The sequence below is a fragment of the Anabrus simplex genome, chromosome 1 (genome assembly GCF_040414725.1).
Source record: "Anabrus simplex isolate iqAnaSimp1 chromosome 1, ASM4041472v1, whole genome shotgun sequence".
Taxonomy (NCBI): domain Eukaryota; kingdom Metazoa; phylum Arthropoda; class Insecta; order Orthoptera; family Tettigoniidae; genus Anabrus; species Anabrus simplex.
The window spans coordinates 856,962,563-856,981,615 of NC_090265.1; the positions used below are offsets into that span (position 1 = coordinate 856,962,563).

At 37.1% G+C, this 19,053-nt stretch overlaps 1 protein-coding gene across 2 annotated transcripts in view; it reads left to right on the plus strand.

Moving 5' to 3' along the window:
* The window catches only part of LOC136857634 (ankyrin repeat domain-containing protein 39-like), a 203,324-nt gene extending 187,042 nt beyond the window's left edge, over positions 1-16,282 (plus strand). For both annotated transcript variants that reach the window (XM_068225257.1, XM_068225258.1), the window contains exon 5: positions 9,666-16,282. In XM_068225257.1, coding sequence (XP_068081358.1) covers positions 9,666-10,108 — 443 coding nt within the window. In that variant the 3' untranslated portion in view covers positions 10,109-16,282. The remainder of the gene's footprint in view (positions 1-9,665) is intronic.
* Positions 16,283-19,053: the final 2,771 nt, after the last annotated feature.

The window sequence follows — 19,053 nt, forward strand, 5'->3', positions numbered from 1 at the left end:
AAATACCATGGTTCTACTTTCCTAGCGATAAGTACCATTATGAGGGGCTGACTTGGATTTTGGACCCCTTTAAACTGCAAGCATCATCGATTCAGTATTGTGCTTTAGAAGCAGTCACTTGGTCAGTAATACTATTGTTTTAAGTCAGTTTCTGCGAATGTGAGGCACTGTGGGTCGGATCCACTGATTGTTTTAAATTCATATCCATCCATTCATTCTTCATCCTCACGTTTTGAATTCTGGTCAGTGGAGGATTTTGGACTTTTAATTTGTCATTACATTTAGTCTCATTTCGTACCATTAGGGGCCGATGACCTAGATGTTAGGCCCCTTTAAACAACGGGCATCATCATCAAATTCAGAACTATTTAAAAAAATCGTTCTTGCCCCAAGAAGTGTAAATGACTTTGTTGATATTCTTAATAACTCTGAAAAGTGCAGTATTATTTATTTAAGAACTGATGCTTCTAATAAAGGTAACAGGAAAATTTTCTGAATTTGTGTTAGGTTATTCTTCCCGATGAAGGCGTTGAAAAAACCCTTTTGAATTTTGTTGAAAGAGCAGATCACACTGCGAACTCTAGATCATGTTGTTGGACAATCTGGGAAAACTCCATTTGAATCCCAGTCGCATTTTCTCCTGACAATGCCAATGTGAATTTTGGTGAACACCATTTTATTTTTCACCTTCTTGGTTACAAAATGAAAACATTGCAAAATGTATTTGTTCAAATCATTTGGTCCATAATGCTAAAAAAATGTTACAGAGGGATTGGATATTTAAATTTATAATGTTTAAAAATGAATAAATCAATTGAAATGCACACAAGGTATACATAATGTCTGGTGTTACCACACCACTTGTAGTAACATGGTAACAATCAGTTATTCACACACTTCACATATGCATTTGCTGTCAGGGTCATGAAAACACTTGTTTTTGTAGATTTTATTGTGGTATACATGTACTGCCAACGAGTTCACATCTAAATTCCTGATTAGTGTCGGACCACGATCAATGTTTATAATTGGCCAGCTATTAACTTAACAGGTATTTCCAAACTTTGGGTGATTGCGCCAAATTATTATTATTATTATTATTATTATTATTATTATTATTATTATTATTATTATTATTATTATTATTATTATTTTGAAAAATGTTCCAAAATGATGATCCAGACTCAAGCATGTATATTCAGTTATATTTTAATTCCTTTGTTGGTTTTGGAGAGCAGTTTGATATTACCAGTAAAGCTTTAGAAAAAGGTGAACTAAGTATCTTTGAATCTTTCAGATGCATGATCTCGTTAAAGAATAAAATGGAGCAAAGGATGAAAGATAACTTTCTTGGAAATGCTTCTAAACAGCTCCTGCAGTCAAAACAGAGTAAATTCACTAGTGAAGTTCTACACTAACGTAGTGTGTTATCTTGAAAAACATTTCAACTTCACTGAAAATAACCCACATTCAAAGTTGAATGACTTTGAGTAGGGAATTATTATATTCTCACTTTAAAATAGCTGTTGATGTATTCAATTTGCAGAAATTCATGAATTTTGACAAATTTATATTGGAATTCTGTGATAGCAGGGGTGTTTTAGAAGAATGCTTTAATTATCAAGGTATTGATATTTGTAAATGGCTTCATTTCTTTTCGTAAGTATTAATGAAGAGTGAGTCTGGCTTGGGCGAGCAGGGAGCGAGGTTGCTTTGTACAGTGCGTGCCGGGAACATGGTTGGTATCGAGCAGTACCGGGCTGCAATTGGGAGATGGCAGCTGAAGCAGAGGAAGGAGGCCAAGAATGGATTAGCAACAAGAAAAGAGGAGGTGAAATGGGGAGAAGCGGTGCTGGTAGCAGCAGTGTTAGCAGTGCTTCTGGTCATTGGTGGGGTGGAATTAAACCCAGGCCCAAATACCAGTGGCACTTTCAGCATAGAAGATTTGGCAGCACTTAAGGTGGTAGTGGAGGAAGTGATAAAAGAACAATGTCACTGGGATAAGGTGCAAGAAATAAAGGACATGATGGAAGAGCAGAGAAAGGAGACCGGGAACATGAAGAAATGGTTGGAAACTAAGATTGAGGAATCGAACAATAAAGTGTGCAACAATGAGAAAGAAATAGTTATACAGAGGGAAGGTGAAACATCTAGAAAAGGAGGTGTTGATGATGAAGAAGGAAGCAGAGGGGTTCAGGCAGGAGAGAATGAAGAAAGCCATATTTATATATATTGTGGAAGAAGGAGAGAAAGAAGGAAAGATTGACTTAATTTATAAAGTAGTAGAGGTCATAGGAGTTCGGATGAAGATAAATTTCAGTGAAGTGGACATAGACGATGTGGAGAGAGTGGGCAAAGGGAAAGGACGAAGACCAATTAGGGTGCAATTTTTCTCTACCTTAATGGCAGAAATTGTGCTAAGAAACGGCAGTAACTTGCAGGGTCAGAAAGTATGGGTGAAGAGGGACATGGGAAAAGGTGTGGAAAACATGAAGATTCTGAACAGGCATCTTTGGAAAGCGAGGCAGCAAGGGCTGAAAGCCCGCATAAGAGGTCAGAGACTAGTGGTGACGAATGGGAGATGTATGAGGGAACACTCAGTGGCGAAGCTGAAAGAGATGGACGGACACATCAGTTCTGAGAGGGGAGTGATGGCAGTGCAAGATGGAAGGCAGGAAGCAGAAACAACTAGGGGTGAAGTGGAGAAAAGAGTGGAGATGAACCCATGTGGAAGTGAACAATGCAATGTGGATACAGAAGAGCAGAACAGTGAAGGGGCGAGTGAGGGTGAGCCGCAAGAACCGGCGAGTGCAGTGTATAGTGGTTTTGAGAGCAAGAATACAAACAAACATACAAAATTGGAGTACAAAAACTTATACATAGAATCTACCAACGGACATCCTTATATGCCAACATCAGCGTGCTGTGACATCCAATCTATTAAGTCCAAGCTCAAGCCATATTCGAATACTTTCTAGATTTTACTGTACATACTTTTATGTAGAAACATTCATAACTAAGCATGTGTTTACTTCTTTTATAATGTTAAACATGGCTACACAGCCTTTATAAACATAACCCTACTGTTCAATAGACAAATATGTCACTAAAAGCTGATTATTATACTTCACTTTTATTACTTTCTCCTTTTTTAACTAAAGGTGTACACCTTATAAAAACAATCTTTTATCGCACTGACTGTCAGCTTATATATGTAGCCTATATACTTTTTAATTGTACTCATGTTTGTGTTCAGTACTATCAATGTAGTGTTGCTGTGGGAGTCACGATTAATATAATATATCTTTGTATAGTTGTCCTGGCTGATGATGACATCAAACATCGTCGAAACCGGTACCAAATGTAAATAAACGTGATGTTTTAAATGTAAACATTCACGTAATATATTGTATTTAAAAGGTGGATATTAACTTTCCCATTTCTCTATTGTGAATCTTGATTCAATACGGAACCTGAAGAATGAAATTCTTAATGTTAAATAGCAAGAAAGAACATGAGCAGAGTGATCGGCAAAAAGGTAAAGATGTTATGAACAAAGGAAGAAGTAGGAGCCTGAAAGACTTGTGGGGTAAAGTGTGCAAGGGGGTGGAGGATTCGGAGGGCATGGAACGGCAAAGAATTTTAAGAAAAGGAGGTATCGAAACAGGGAATGAGGGGGTGAGAGCTACAAGGAGTAAGAGTAAGGGAGGCAATTTAGAAGGGAGGGAGGATAAGTTATAACTATATTGGAAAATAGGATGTGTGAATATAGAGGGGGATAAGAAAAAAAATAGGAAATGAAAAGGTTAGGGAAGTGGTAGAAAGTTTCGATGTCGTGGCACTCTTGGAGACGTGGTTAGAAGAAGGGAAAGAGATTTCATGGAAGGGGTTCGTGATTAAGTATAAATATAGAAGAAAGGAGAAGAATAAGGGACGCGCCCCAGGAGGAATGGTAGTATTAATTAAAGGAGAGATTAGTGAACTAGTAGAAGATATCGAGACAGATATGCAGGAAGTTATATGGATGAGGTTTAATATGGGATGGGTAGAGGGAAGGATGAAGAGAATAATCCTAGCATTCGTATATTGCCATCCTAGTAGTTCTGTATACACAAATAAGCATCTTTTTGAAGAACTATTGGTGGATATTAGTATGATAAGGGAGAAGTTTGCAGAGGAAGAGGACATGCTGCTATTTGGAGATTGGAACGCAAGAATAGGGGAACAGAGCCCACTCTATAGCAGGGAAGACGGGAGTTGCATGTTGAGAAGTAGAAGAAAGGATAAAACTATAAACAGTTATGGGGAGAAGCTCTTAGAGTTGTGCACAGAGGGGAATTTATATATTCTGAGTGGATGGAAGGAGGGTGACAGCAAGGTTAAATTGACCTATTTTTTCAGAGCAGGGGGGTGGTAGTGTGATAGATATAGTTTTAAGCTCGGAGGGAGTGTTAGAGGATAGTATAAGGATGGAAGTAGGAGATTGGATTAAATCACACCATTTTCCGGTGTGGGTTCTGTTAAAAAGGGGGGAGGAGAAGAATATAAGTTAATATGAAGGACGAACTAGGGAGACAGAGAAAGTGAAAAGGGACTGGGACAGGGTAGTGAAGAAAGAAGTACACTTACTGAAATATGGATGGGAAAGAGAGTTAGAGGAGAATAATATCGATAAAGCCTTGGAATTGCTGCTACATCCAATAAAGATGATAGCTCAGGTAGGTAATGGTGGAAGAAGAAAACAGAGAAGAATGGTTCAATATAGAGTTTGAAAATATACGAAAGAGGGTGCTGGGAGCGTTAGGGGAGTATAGGACCGAGCTCGATAGCTGCAGTCGCTTAAGTGCGGTCAGTATCCAGTATTCAGGAGATAGTAGGTTCGAACCCCACTGTCGACAGCCCTGAAAATGGTTTTCCGTGGTTTTCCATTTTCACACCAGGCAAATGCTGGGGCTGTACCTTAATTAAGGCCATGGTCGCTTCCTTCCCGCTCCTAGCCCTTTCCTGTCCCATCGTCGCCATAAGACCTATCTGTGTCGGTGCGACGTAAAACAACTAACAACAAAAAAAAAAAAAAAAAAAAAAAGGGAGTATAGGAAAAAGGGCGGGAGCTTAGAAAGAGAGGTTTTTTGTAAGTTAAGGAAAGATTACAAAAAGAAAATTTGTGAGGTAAAAAAGGCATGGTTAGAGGAACAGACGGAAGCCATAAATAAAGAATGTAAGTTGAATAACACTGAGAAAGTTTGGGGAAGGATAAATAGAATAATTAAGGGTGGTAGGAGTCTTGAGAAATCGAGTATTGAGGAAGTACAGTGGGTTGGCTGCTTTAGGGAATTACTCGCGGGGTGGGAGAGTTATGGTTGAGTGAGACGAGGGACGGAGTAATTTGGAGGAATAGAAGTGTGGCAATTTACGAACTAGACAAGGAAATCAAAAGAGAAGAAACTTTGGGAGTGATAAGGAGAATTAGAGGCAGGGCGGCGGGGGGTTGAAATGGTATCGATAATAAGTTTTGGAAAGAAATTAGCAAAAATGGGACAATGATAGAGGGCATAGTTAAACTATTCAGTAAGATTTTTGATGGGGGGAAGTATCCTAGGGAATGGGAGACAGGAATTGTATGTCCAATATATAAGGGAAAGGGTAGTAAAGACACTATGAATAGTTATAGGGGAATTTCTCTGTTAGATTCCTTAAATAAAATTTATACAGGGGTATTAGCGAACAGGATAAGTGAATGGGCTGAAAGGAACGAAATTTTGTCAAGATTTCCAAGGAGGATTTAGAAAAAAGAAAAGAACAGTGGACAATATAATGATAGTGAAGACTGTAATGGTATATGAGCTCGTCAAGAGGTTAGGTGTATGTAGCGGCAATCGACTTTGAAAAGGCGTTCGATAAAGTCAATAGAAGGGCTCTATTAGAGAAATTGGGTAGGTTGGGGGTGTCGGAAAAGATGCTAAGGGCAATTGAGGCGATATATAAAGTGATTAGTTGTTGTGTAAAATTGGGTGATGATAGGATGAGCAGACCACTAGAGTCCAGGATGGGTTTAAAGCAAGGGTTGAAATTATCGCCAATATTGTTTATTTTATTTATTAACGATATCTTGGATGGACATGGGGACGACATCCATTAATGGGATGGAGATACCGGGTTTGATTTTTGCTGATAATGTGATATTGATGACGCTAACTTCAACAGGGATGCAGAGGTGCTTAAATTCAGTGTCAGATTTCGCAAAGAAATGGGCCTTGAAAATTAACGGGAATAAATCGAAAGTGCTAGTAGCCCAGGTACACAAAGGAAGGAAGGAGGAGGGGAAATGGGTCGTGCAGGGAGAAAGGTTGGAACAAGTAAGTAAGATGGAATATTTAGGAGTCATTATTAACAGAAAAGGAACTTGGGATGATCAGATAAGGCGTGCGAGAAACAAAGGGATGGCCGCCCTTGCCTCAGTCAATAATTTGCTGGCTAAATTTCCGGATATCAGTTATAAAACTTTGAGGTTAGTTTTACGATCGGTGGTTTTTGGTAGGGTAATGTATGGAGCTGAAATTTGGGGGGTAGATGAGAAAAGAGTAGAATTAAGAAGAATTATCAGTAATTTTGGTAAGTCGATGTTGCGGCTCCCGCAGTGCACAACTAATGCTGGGGTGGAATTACTATGTGGGGAAGACTTGGAATTTGAGTGTGTGAAACAAATAGTGAAATATTGGATGATTTTAAAGAGACAAGGTGGCGGGAGGGTGCTACAAGCTGCATACAAACAACAACTGAAGAGTATGTATAAGGGATGCTGGCTAGTCAAAATTAAAAGATTTGGAGATGATAGGATTAGTGCACATGTGGGAGGAGGTTTGGACGAAGACAGAAGCAAGAAGGATAAGGGTGCTTGCGAGGAGGATTAGAGACATTCATAGGCAGAAATTATTGGGGAAAGTAGACTAAGAAATTCGCTGAATGTTTTTATTAAAGTAGAGGAAGTAACGGGGATAAATATTAGATACGTTGACAGGTTAAATAGGGCTGGGTTGGTGTGGTGGCTTATGGGACTGCATAAGAATAAGGGTTGGTTATAAGAGAGGGACAAGACAGTGTGTATACTACGTGGGGCAGTGAATGATGATTTTCACTTATTAGGTGACTGTGAAGTAAGATGAGAAATAGATTACTGAGTGCAGAGCATCGGAAACTATTGGGAAGAGGGAATGAGCAGTCTATTTTAAGGTGGATTATCAAGCAGTGGGAAAACGGGGGGGGCAAGTTGAACAGGTATCTATGTGCGGTAAAAAAGTCCTTTGAGAGCAAAATGAAAGAGGGAGAGTAATAGGGTGGACATGGGGGTATGGGTTCGGAAGAGTGATGTATGTCTATGGGAAGCTTGTTTAATAATTCGATGATATGCACTGGATGGAGATTGTATGATAAAATTAATGGTGAGGGGAGTACTGGTGTTTGGTACATAGTTGAGTTGGTGGAGTTGGGTAAATGATGTGTTATTTTGCAAAGGTAGTGGACTTTTTGTTTGTGATATGGCAGGATGGAATGTAATTGCTGACTATCGTTGTTTTGGTATTGATCGGGAGTAGGTCAGGGAACAATGAATGTGATGCAAGTTGCTGAGTGCATAAGGACACGTGCTGAGTGTGCTGAAACGAGGAGTTGGTGACTTCTGCAGCTAAAATGATCTTGTATCGGATATATGTAATATGTTAGGGTAGTTAAGGAGTACTTCGTTCAGGGAGCCAGGGTTCAGTTTAGTATTATTAGTAGATTATTATTATTATTATTATTATTATTATTATTATTATTATTATTATTATTATTATTATTATTATTATTATTATTATAGATTTGGATAGGTGCAGTTTTCTCACGATTTATGTACAGGAAGTGATAGTAAGGAGTAGTTGGTAAGAGAGAGCAGGACATTCCCGGAAGAGGAGGGGTAGGACCCGGGCCTATCCATTACAAATAAGAGATGTACTGCATATATATATATATATGCAGTACAAGGAGGAGAGAGGCGGGGTACAGTAGGAGAGCAGTTACAGCCTCACAAGGCCGACCGCTAATGGAATGGTGAGAAAGCTGCACTGTCATCTGTTAGGAATGGTTGGGGGCGTCTTACGGGCCCCACGGATAGGGCCGGTCATGTCATCATGGGAGGGCGGTCCTTTTCTCACCAGGGTTGATGACATGGCCGGACAATAGCCGTTTTTTTATCCAGGGGGGTCGATGGGCGTGGCATGTAGGGATTGAGGATGACTCCCTAGGGAGTGTCACGTTTCTGGAGTATCTGATAGACCTCATGGCATGCCCTGAGAGTCTTGTGTTGTTTTTTTTTTCTTTATTCCTTTTTCCTGTTTTTGTAAGTTTTTATTATTTTTTTATTGTGAACATGTATTTGGGGCTGAATGCCTGTTATGTTCAAGAATAAATAAATAATTTATAAATACAAATGAAGAATGTCCCCAATATAAATAGAGTAATAGGTTTTTTACGAAGTATTCCAGGATGAATTTCCTTTGTGAAAATAGTTTTTTCACTAATGAAGAAAAATAAATGGACTAAAGCCAACAAGCATGGGAAAAAAAAAGCAGAATTACAAGTATCTCAAAATTTCTCACTGTTTTATAAGGAATTTTACCAATTTGCTAAGCAGGATATTTAATTGTTGAGAATAGCAACGTCACAAGAGAAATACAAATTATGTAGGTAGTGTATTGAATTAAAACTATCTGTAAGTCGTAAAATCTTCCTTTTTATACCCCTGACAAAATCTTGCCAACCCAAGTGTGCCCTATCATAGAGAATATAAGTTAACCTAAGTTATAGTGTAACGGATTATGCATTTTCAGAAATGGCTTTCACGGCCGCAGATCTTACGATCACTCGAATAGACCCGCTTTTGGGTGGTTAGGCCATGTGCATTTGCAGATTTTCACCCAGACGTGCCATTTGGGCTCATCAGTTGGATTGGCACGCCCTTCCAAGACTGCTTAGCAGTGGCAGACCAACTGCGTGGTCCTGCTGTGTTAGCAAATAGGGATTGCTAACCTGCTAAAGGAGAAGTGAATTCTCCGTTTAAAAAAATATGTACTCCCCAAGGGGACACAATTTCAAAAATGGCTTTCACGGGCGAAGATCTTACGATTACGGGAATAGAACCAGCTTTTGGGTGGTTGGGCCATGTGCATTTGCAGAGTTTCGCCCAGACATGCCATTTGGGCTCATCAGTTGGATTGGCACGCTCCTCCAAGACTCTGCTTAGCAGTGGCAGACCAACTGCATGGTCCTGCCGTGTTAGCAGATAGGGATTGCTGACCTGCTCAAGGAGAAGTGAATTCTCCGTTTACAAAAATATGCACTCCCCGTGGAGATACAATTTCAAAAATGGCTTTCATGGCCGCAGATCCCGTGATCGTAGGATTATGCATTCTTTCCTACTTCTATATTATGTGTGTCTTTTTCTTTTTAATAAGGTATTATTTTATTGTAATTGTCTTTCTACATACATGATAGCCATGTTTATAACATCATTATACTAATTTGTTGTTTTCATTTTCATCGGATGCAGTGTGCATTGTGTTAGTTCTTTCATATTGAGAATGAATGTAGAATTTATATTGTCATTCTGTATATATTTCTTTTTATACTAGCCCAGCACGATGATTTGGAACGCTTGAACAAGCTCTTGAGACAGGGGGTGTGCGTTAATCAAGAAGATGCTGCGGGTTACCATGCATTACATTATGCAGCTCGTGCGGGTCATACACGGATCTGTCGGCGTTTGCTGGATGCAGGTGCTGCAGTAAATGCTACAACACGTGCTGGTTGTGCTACTGCATTACATAGGGCAGCAACAGCAGGCAAATTGAGTGTAGTTCAATTGCTTCTGGCTGCTGGTGCCAAATGTGATTTACAGGATTCCGATGGCAAGACTCCTCTTCATCGAGCTGCTGAGCAGGGACATAACGACATAGTTAGGGCACTTTTGGAAGTTAGTCCTCATCTTGTTAATGTTGCTGACAACAGAGGCAATCTGCCATGGCAGAGTGCAGGTGTGAATGTGGAACTTCGAGCAATGCTCCAGCCGTTGTGATGTCTGTTCCTTTGTCCACAGTTTAAATTTTTTGTGCACTGCAGTATCTCAGTGAAGAAATTCTTTTTATATATATAAAAGGGTATACCATAAGGAATTTTATATTACTATATGCAATTTATGGTAGTTAATGTATGTGACATAGCTTTCTAGTCAGTTCTTGATTTTCTGGTAGGGCTGACCATTTTTTCTTTGCCATTTAGAGCAGTTTTGTGGGGTATTGTATTAATTTTCTGGTTCTCTCCTCTATTCAATTCTTTTAAAACTGCACTGTGTGCTTGCAAATGGGAATTTGACATTATGCAGCACTGGATGACCTAATGATTTATGACATACAGAGTAGTTTCTGTTAATGGCAGTAGAGATTATCTGTGCTGGTATGTTTTGCAAAGTGGTTGTAATTTATAATAGAGGCATATTTTGTCACCAGAAACATCCTTTAATATGAGTACTGAAAATGATAGCTCTATGCTCATAAACAAGTGCTGTAAAAATATCTGGCTGCTATTGTCAGATCTGTTTTATATGTTAGACTATATAAAATTCAATAAAATATACATAATGGTGGTTTCATGTTTCCTGTACAATTCAATTTTACAATGGAAAATGTTAAAGATTTATGTTGTAACTCGTATTTAAAATAATGGTTAAGAGTTGTCCAAGGCATTTAGTTTTTCTATCACCTCCTTGTGAAGTTACATAAGTTTTCTTTTGAATAGTTTGATGTTCAAGTCAGTGAAGATGGTAACAGAGTAGTTGAAATTTGGCTTTCTAAACTGCTGTGTGTTTTTGATTGAAGGAATTCCCTCTGAATAGGAGAAATGATTGACATTCTTTTATTCATAGTATCTGTTGAATCTTAATAAGAATTATGTATTACAGTATATCTTATTACCCTTCTGCCACATACTGTATTATGCATTCCTTTTGCAAAAATATATATTTTTTCTAGTCACCTCTGGAGAGTTACAAATAATCTTTATCCAATTTATCTCTTGTTAAAAATAATCTCAAATGTTATGAATATTTTTTGAACAAAACTGATAAAATGGAGAATGACATAACCAATTTAAGATGATTTTAATACTATTTATCTAATACAACAGTATTATTTGTACATATTTTATGCCAACAAGGGGTTGATTTTGCATCATGCATGCAGGTCTTATATTATTGAGTAGTGTTCATTTTTTATATATCAAAGCTCTTTGAATTTACAAGCATTCATCCCCATTACTGAGATTAAAGGAGGATAGCAGCTAATCTCCTGGATAATTGTGTCTACTGTTTTCTTAAAGATAACTTAATAAAACTGTGTATAAATAAGTTATTAAAATAATTATTAATCTGTATAATAAATTGAAAACATTGTTTTATTGATCCTGTCTTAATAATGATACATTTTTATCATTAATTATATCTGTACATAATTTGTTACTTCAAATGTGGATTTACAGTCGGGCATAAAAATCTTTCTTGGATATTGGAGGGAAATGAAGACACAGCTAGAGTATGTTAGTGCAATGCCTTCTACAGCCACGTTCTAATTTATATTCAATCTTGTTATATCACATTAGCACCGAGTGATATTACCTTCTTTTATTAAGATATTTAATGCGTGCTCTATTGATTATTATTGATGCACATGACTTTTGCTAAATAAAGAATATTTCTTTTATTTAACTTTCATTGTGGTGTGTTTGGAAAGTCATCAGTGAAATTGAAACAAAACTTACCATGTGATTGTTAAATAATTTGACTAAAACTTCTCTCATAGTGATTCTAAGATCATAACTGTAGAACTCTGATTTGATGTTATTAGATGATCAGTATTAGGTAGCTGTAATGCTACTGCTAAGAATAATAAAATTATGCCAAGACAATAAATTTAATATTTTCCCTTGTTAGAAGAATCCTCAGCCTTCAGTTTCTCTGACTTTTTGTAGTCTACTCCTACATATTGGTTTCATGCGAGTGATTATGAAGTTATGTTTTATGAAATGCATATTTTAAAGAATCATAATGTTCACTATAACATTGCATGAAACAGAAAAACATTGTGTGTTGTTCCTTGCATATAGGCTAGGAACTACAACATTAATGAGGCAAGACAGGTCAGAACTCCAAGTTGCAAAGTTTCAGTAGTTAATTCATTATTTTATGTTCCCATTGAGCTCTCTTCCTTTTTAAGTCAGTACATTTATGGGCTTAGTGGTTGTTATTTATGGTATTTCCTGGCTGTTACTGTCTGCGACTCTTTCATCTTCAGGGTTGAAGTACCTATACAGCATAATCTTGTTCAGCATCAGCATTCCATTGTTTATCTGTAACCATCTTAGCTATTCTTCATTTTGGTTATTTTAGATCTTCCTGTTGACATTTCAATCCTTATTAAATGCAAGGAACCTACAATACCAAGTGTTCATTCATTCTTCCAGTGACTATACATATTTGACCTGCATTGAGAACTTGCTGTTGACTTTCTTCAAAACTCTGGGAGATTGCAGATTATCGTTTGTATCAGCGGTTTGATGCTTTTATCTGAAAGATGGTAAACCCTCTGCGTGGATGAAACCTGTAGAACAGAATGGAAGGATCTCTGTTTTCCTCTGTTGTGCTTCACAAAATGGTCAAGATGGCCCATGTAATGACTTGCAGTTCTTTTTTCCAGTATCTCACAGTCTTTTCCAAGTCATTTGGCTCTAATACTTTCTTACTTTCAAAATTTTGCTTCCCAGAATTCTTGATGCAGATTGGTCTGAGATCCTGAGCATTTTGCTTATTAATCTGAAATAGTTTCATATTTAGTTTCAAAGTCATTGATCAAGTTGTGTGGAAGGTATAAGCCGTTGAAACATTGGACTTGCCAGATGTGTTTGCAAGTTTTTAAAATTATTTATTCGGTCACCCAATCTGAGTCAGGTGTTGTTTGCATTTTTGGGCAGATACTGCGTGGTGGTTTCAGTGTAATTTCTTCCACTGTGGGACATTCCTTACAAAGATCATTCGCCCAAAGTTGCTGGTCTCATTAAGGGTGTTGAATTATTTTCCTCTCCTAACACTTGACGTTAAGGTGATGGCTGTACAGTCTGCTCTATAGCAGGGTAACCTGTGAGACAGAGCTCTGTTGTAAAATTAAGATATTAATGAACAATCTTCTGGGATAAACACTACTCTCTTTCAGCATACCTACCTTCATACAATTCTAAAACATTGGTGAATGCAAGATATTCCCATGAAGGCAAAGCATAGCATGAAGGTGTATGAACTATGGTCTTATATGATAGCTACATTGTAGTTTATGCTTGAAGTAGATTTAATCATACATGTTGGATAGACCTTAAGTGTCACAGTTGCAGTTTTACTAATTCACTATTAGCACATTTTTGTTTTATTTATTTTTCTCCTCAGTGTATATTTATGTATCCTATCCTTTACCATATGTATAGTTATGTAAATATTTCAGAAATTTTTTCCTTATTCTACAGAGGAATGTGTTCCTATAACATTGTACTCAGAATATGTATGACTTCATGTTCTGATTGTTTTACAAATAAATATGTACATTTTAATGTTTAAAAATATAGTCACACTTTATTTTCAGCTGTTAATGAATGGACATTTGAAATTGCTTAGCAGTTCTTTTCTAGGAGTGCATCTAATACAATATAATGTAAGCAATATCAAGAACATTTAATTGTATAGATTGTGATAAGATCCTATTGGACCAAAATTACGGGTTACAAGTCGGTATGTAATTACACAACTGTTCTGGGTATTAATTGTGTAATTAAATAAGTTGAGAGTTTTTGAAAATCACAAAGCATAGAATAAACTGTTGAATGAGACTTATAGAGCCTAATAACTTTGAAATATTGGACTAAAACGAGAGGAAACAAAGAAGATAATGGCTTAATATGAGAACTTCGGCTGAGCTTCTCAAATGACAATAATTCCAGCAAAATATCTCAGTAGTCCTCACTTGTACCATTTCTTAATTATCATTTCCAGTGTGTTATTGCCGAGATACATTGCTTATTTTCTTTCTATGTAACTTGTAGTTTGTAAAGTCTATTCTTAGGACCTTAGGCTGTCAAGATAACCCTTCTCCAGCCAAATGACCTGTGAATATAGATGTGACCAGTGGTCAGCAAGTTGACACCTTCAACACGACCAGGTTCACTGCTCGTCGCCATAAGACCTATCTGTGTCGGTGCGACGTAAAGCAACTAGCAAAAAAAAAAAAAAAGAGGGGGGGTTCACTGTTTCTCATATTAGAACCTCAGTTGTACGTGCTAGGTGGAATGAGCTCAGTTTCAACTTTCAGACCCCAGAATTAGAGATCTTGAACAAGCCAGAAATCAAATCTGATGCTTACAGGTAAGAATCAAAGATGACTGTGTTATCGATACCAAGAGGGGCTCTACCTATATACTCCTTTTTCTTTCCAGTTTTCTAATTAGTGGTTAATGGGATGTAAAACCAACATCGTTATTATTGTTTTCTAATTAACTGTATTTTTAAGAAATTCATGTATTAGATTTGTTGAATTTCTGTAGATTGTCTTGTGCTAAATGTAAAATCATATGAGACAAAATGGATTGAATCATTTCTTTCAATTTTCTTGAACAAGATACATGTGCTTAAAAGATGAACAAATGTGGAAGTATTTAAAAATATATGGAGGACATTTGAGAGGGACAGTCCTGTATATGGCATCATTATTTGTTCTGTAATATTCATGAACGTATGTTTATAGACATTCAGCAAGTACTCACATATTTATTAATAGTTTTATGTTGTTAGTTTAGGATGAAATGTGTATTTTAATTAGGTTGTAAATTAATTTAATGTGCATTTTTCTGTAGTGTTTAGTTTGGGAAATATTAAAACGTAGTTCTCTCCATGGACTCGAGCTAAATAACTAATAAAGACAAGTGTTTGTCGTAATCTAGTGTATTTGCAATAATTTAAACAACTACAGTTCATATCTTGAAAGCAATTATCAGTATAGGCAGTGGGAAGAAGTAAATTAAATAAATTATTTGTATTTGCCAGATTGTCAGAGTTATGTCTTCGCATTCATGTTGAATATCTGCATCTTTTTTGGGAGATGATTTATGTAACATGCTTTCTTCTGTATACAAGTGCATTGTTGTTTCATGTGTTTTTCTGGTTATTTTTTTTTAATCCATAGTATTCTGCTTCTGGCAGCAAGTATGAAGGTTTTCTACATGAATTTTTTGTGATCCTTGCTATTGTCTCATACAAAAAATTGTGTGGACAGATCCGATTACCTCACAAAAATTAGTCATGACAGATATTGTATTGTGAATCTACTGTTTTCTCTTAAGTAGACCTGTAGCTCTTGTTGTGTACTCCAGTTTTCCAATCCTGTAGTCAGTTGAAGTTGCAATATTGAGTTTCTGAAGAATTCTATATCGTAAGAAGATTACATATTATTGGCTTGTCTTTTGAGTGGAAATACAAGGGTTAGTATGCCAAAGTAATGAATGAGAAATTCTTTTTTCTTTCCAAATTTGTTCATCTAAACTTCAGCTGAGATTGGCTCATCAACAAAACCTATATTGTGAACAAGGTTTTAAAAACTGAATTGTTATGTCACTTCAATCAGTCCTTTATTAGGGAAGAAATGTGAAAGTAAGGTAGGCAGATTGCAGTTCAGATATTTGATTGAAGATTTTATTATATAAAAATCACTGTTAGATAGTTCTTGCTGAGTGGAAAGCAAAAATGTTTTCTGCTGTTGAAATTGTAATATAATTTCAGATGTAACGTATTGTATTTTCTAATCTACATTATAAGCATATGTGCTGGGTATTTATAAGTGCCAAAGTATTCTGTTTCAAATTTGCTAGAATGTCTAGCCTAGCCTTGTTCACATTTATTTTTGCAGAATAACTTTAACAGCAAAGTTATACATTTTTAAGAAGTACTATACCATGTGAAATTTTGCAATACAAAGCAATCTCAGAACTGTCCTTTCAGTTTATGCAACAGTATTGTGGTAAAAGTATGTTTGTAAATTTCTATTGTAAAATCAACATTTTATAAAAATCAGTGTACTTATTTCTGGGTTCTTTGTAAAGCTATTGCTATTAACTAAATTGAGTGCTGTGTATGATGTTTCAATAAACTTCATTACTAAATAATTATGATGTCCTTTTTCAATAAAAAGTTATTACACCTATTTAGTACAGTACATTGTACTGTGCAAAAACAATTTCAAGTTAATTGAATACTAAAGCTAGTATTAACTCATATACTTTATTGTAAACATTTAATCCAATTAAAATCATGATTATACCATTGGCATTGCTATCTTTCATTGATTTGATCACTGCTGAATTTTGCTGCACTCTGCACATTATACCATGCAAATTGGCTATACGATATGGGTTGTGCAACTAACAGGACATTGTTTTTGCTATGACAGAGATTGTCACTTGCCCGGTCGCCTGTGCTGCGAGTGTGTCTCCCGCCATGCACTTTGCCATGATGCGGCCAGTGCTCGCCTGACACGGAGTCATTGAGTATAGAAATTTGTACTTACCCAGTTTACAGCTGAGGCTGAGAAGGTTTGCCATTCATGGCTACACATTGCTGGCACCTCCTTATGAAATTATTACTTTGAGACGTTCCTCAGCACTGATTGACTCGATTTCAGCTCCTATATAGTCTTTAAGCACCGGGCAAGTTGACCGTGTGGATAGAGGCGCGCAGCTGTGAGCTTGCATCCGGGAGATAGTGGGTTCAAACCCCACTGTCGGCAGCCCTGAAGATGGTTTTCCATGGTTTCCCATTTTCACACCAGGCAAATGCTGGGGCTGTACCTTAATGAAGGCCACGGCCGCTTCCCATTCCTATCATCGCTGTAAAATCTGCCTGTGTCGGTGCGATGTAAAGCAAAATAGCATTTTTTATATTTTACATAATCTTTAGGCTCATTTATAGTGCGAGGGTTTCTTGCTTACACCCTATTTTTAAGAGCCCCCATAGATAAACGTGGCATGGTGATACAGTAAGTCTGGGTTTCGCGGGGGCCACACGTTCCTACTTATAATCCTCATATTGCAAATTTGATGTAGTTCTGTCATGGATGGTTCTGCATTGTGAGCAGTGGTGGAATCTGGTAGAAAATAAGCGGACAACCGCTCTCCATAACCATTTTGGCAAGAAATAGGTCAAAAGATCTCGTTCACGTAACGTTCACTGTTAATTGGGCCCTCAAAAAAAAATAGGCCCGGTAATTCTTTTTCCGTTAAGTGTACACAAGACCCCAATTTTTCACTCTAGAAAGATGTTCTTTTGAGTACAAAATCTGTTTTTTCCTGACTATAATACCTATTATTCTGATAACACGTGTCCATGCAGATGAAACCACGCTTCATCAGTAAAAAAAGAAAAAAAAGAAAGATTTTTGATAGATTTGCCCAGAATTTTCTCTCTAAAATCCAATTACAAAAATCTAACCGCTTATTGGGGTCATATTCCCATAAACTCTTGTCGTCTGAATCCTGTATGGCTTTAAGTAATTTTACAGCTTTGTTAGCATAACTCCTACTTCAGTTTCTTGCGCCAAACGCCTATGACTTTTGTGTGGGATGTGCTCTAGTCTCTCTCCAGTCTTATCTAATTTCTCTTCTGTAAGAACACTTCTCCTTCTTAGTATTTCACGATCATTTACTGAACCCATCTATTTGAACTTTTTAGCTAGATTGTTTATTGTATTGACGCTAGGCATGGGTCTGTTTGAAAATTTCTTACAGAATTTGTTGTTTTCACACAATATTTTCTGTACTTTATGCAGGTAACTTACTATATATATACACTCATGTAATGAAAATGGCATTGGAACACCACACTGAGCACTAAACACATGAACATTTGAATAAACTGAACCTTACGCCGATTAAGTTCTCAGCAGTCTGCAAAGGAGGGGAACTTGGGGTTGTGGCAACTGGGTGAGTGACAATCCCCATCATAGATAAAACAATGTCCCTGTATAAATTTACATTTAGGAGTTGGATGTTTGAACCCCACCATCAGCAATCCAAAAGATGGTTTTCCATTATCACTCCAGGGAAATCCTGAGGCCAGAGCCACTTCCTTCCAGTCCAAGCTGTTTCTCACCCTAATATTGCTGGAAATCTGTATATTTAATCTTAAACTACTAACAAGCATGTTTGCGATACGTGAGGCACTTGTGTTTTTCAGTCCTTAAATTTAATATTCATTTCTTGCATACAGTATGTTAATATTATTTGTGAAGTGAAGAAAATAAAATGCTCTATGGAAAACAGGACAGCAGTTAGATTCTTAAACTAGGCCAGTTTCACAGTAGAAATGGTCATGTATGTGATCAAACCAACCAAACAACTGTCCCTCTGCATATTCTTTATATGAGGCCTATAATCTCTTTGTACATAGTTTAGTATCCAAGTATGAACTCCTGCTATCTAGCGGAGCTACTGAACAGCCATGTCGCTTGTAGTTATGCTTTTGTTTTGTACTGGATTGTGGTAAGAATAAAGATGGCAGCCTTGATGCAGTGAAGTGATTCCGCGTTTTATTTTACTAGTGATATCCCCAACATTTATGGTGCCGAAACCTGGGACCACGATGAGTACAACAATTGTTCCTTCTGAGATATAATGAACTGAATCACTAACGTAGCATGCTGTATGGAGATTATACGGCATTATTGCATTGGTGTAGTTATTATTTCTTCATGCTTCAAAACTGTTATTTCTAAAATGACTACATGCCGGCCTGTTGTGTGACTAGTGCTGCCACCTATTGGAAACACGGCGGACTATTACCGGCCAGTTGCCTACTGTCACGTGAACAAAGCACTGCCTGCTGCACGTCCTTCGCACCCCCTCCTAAGCCATCATAAAAAACTTTTATCGAGCTTGCCTGTC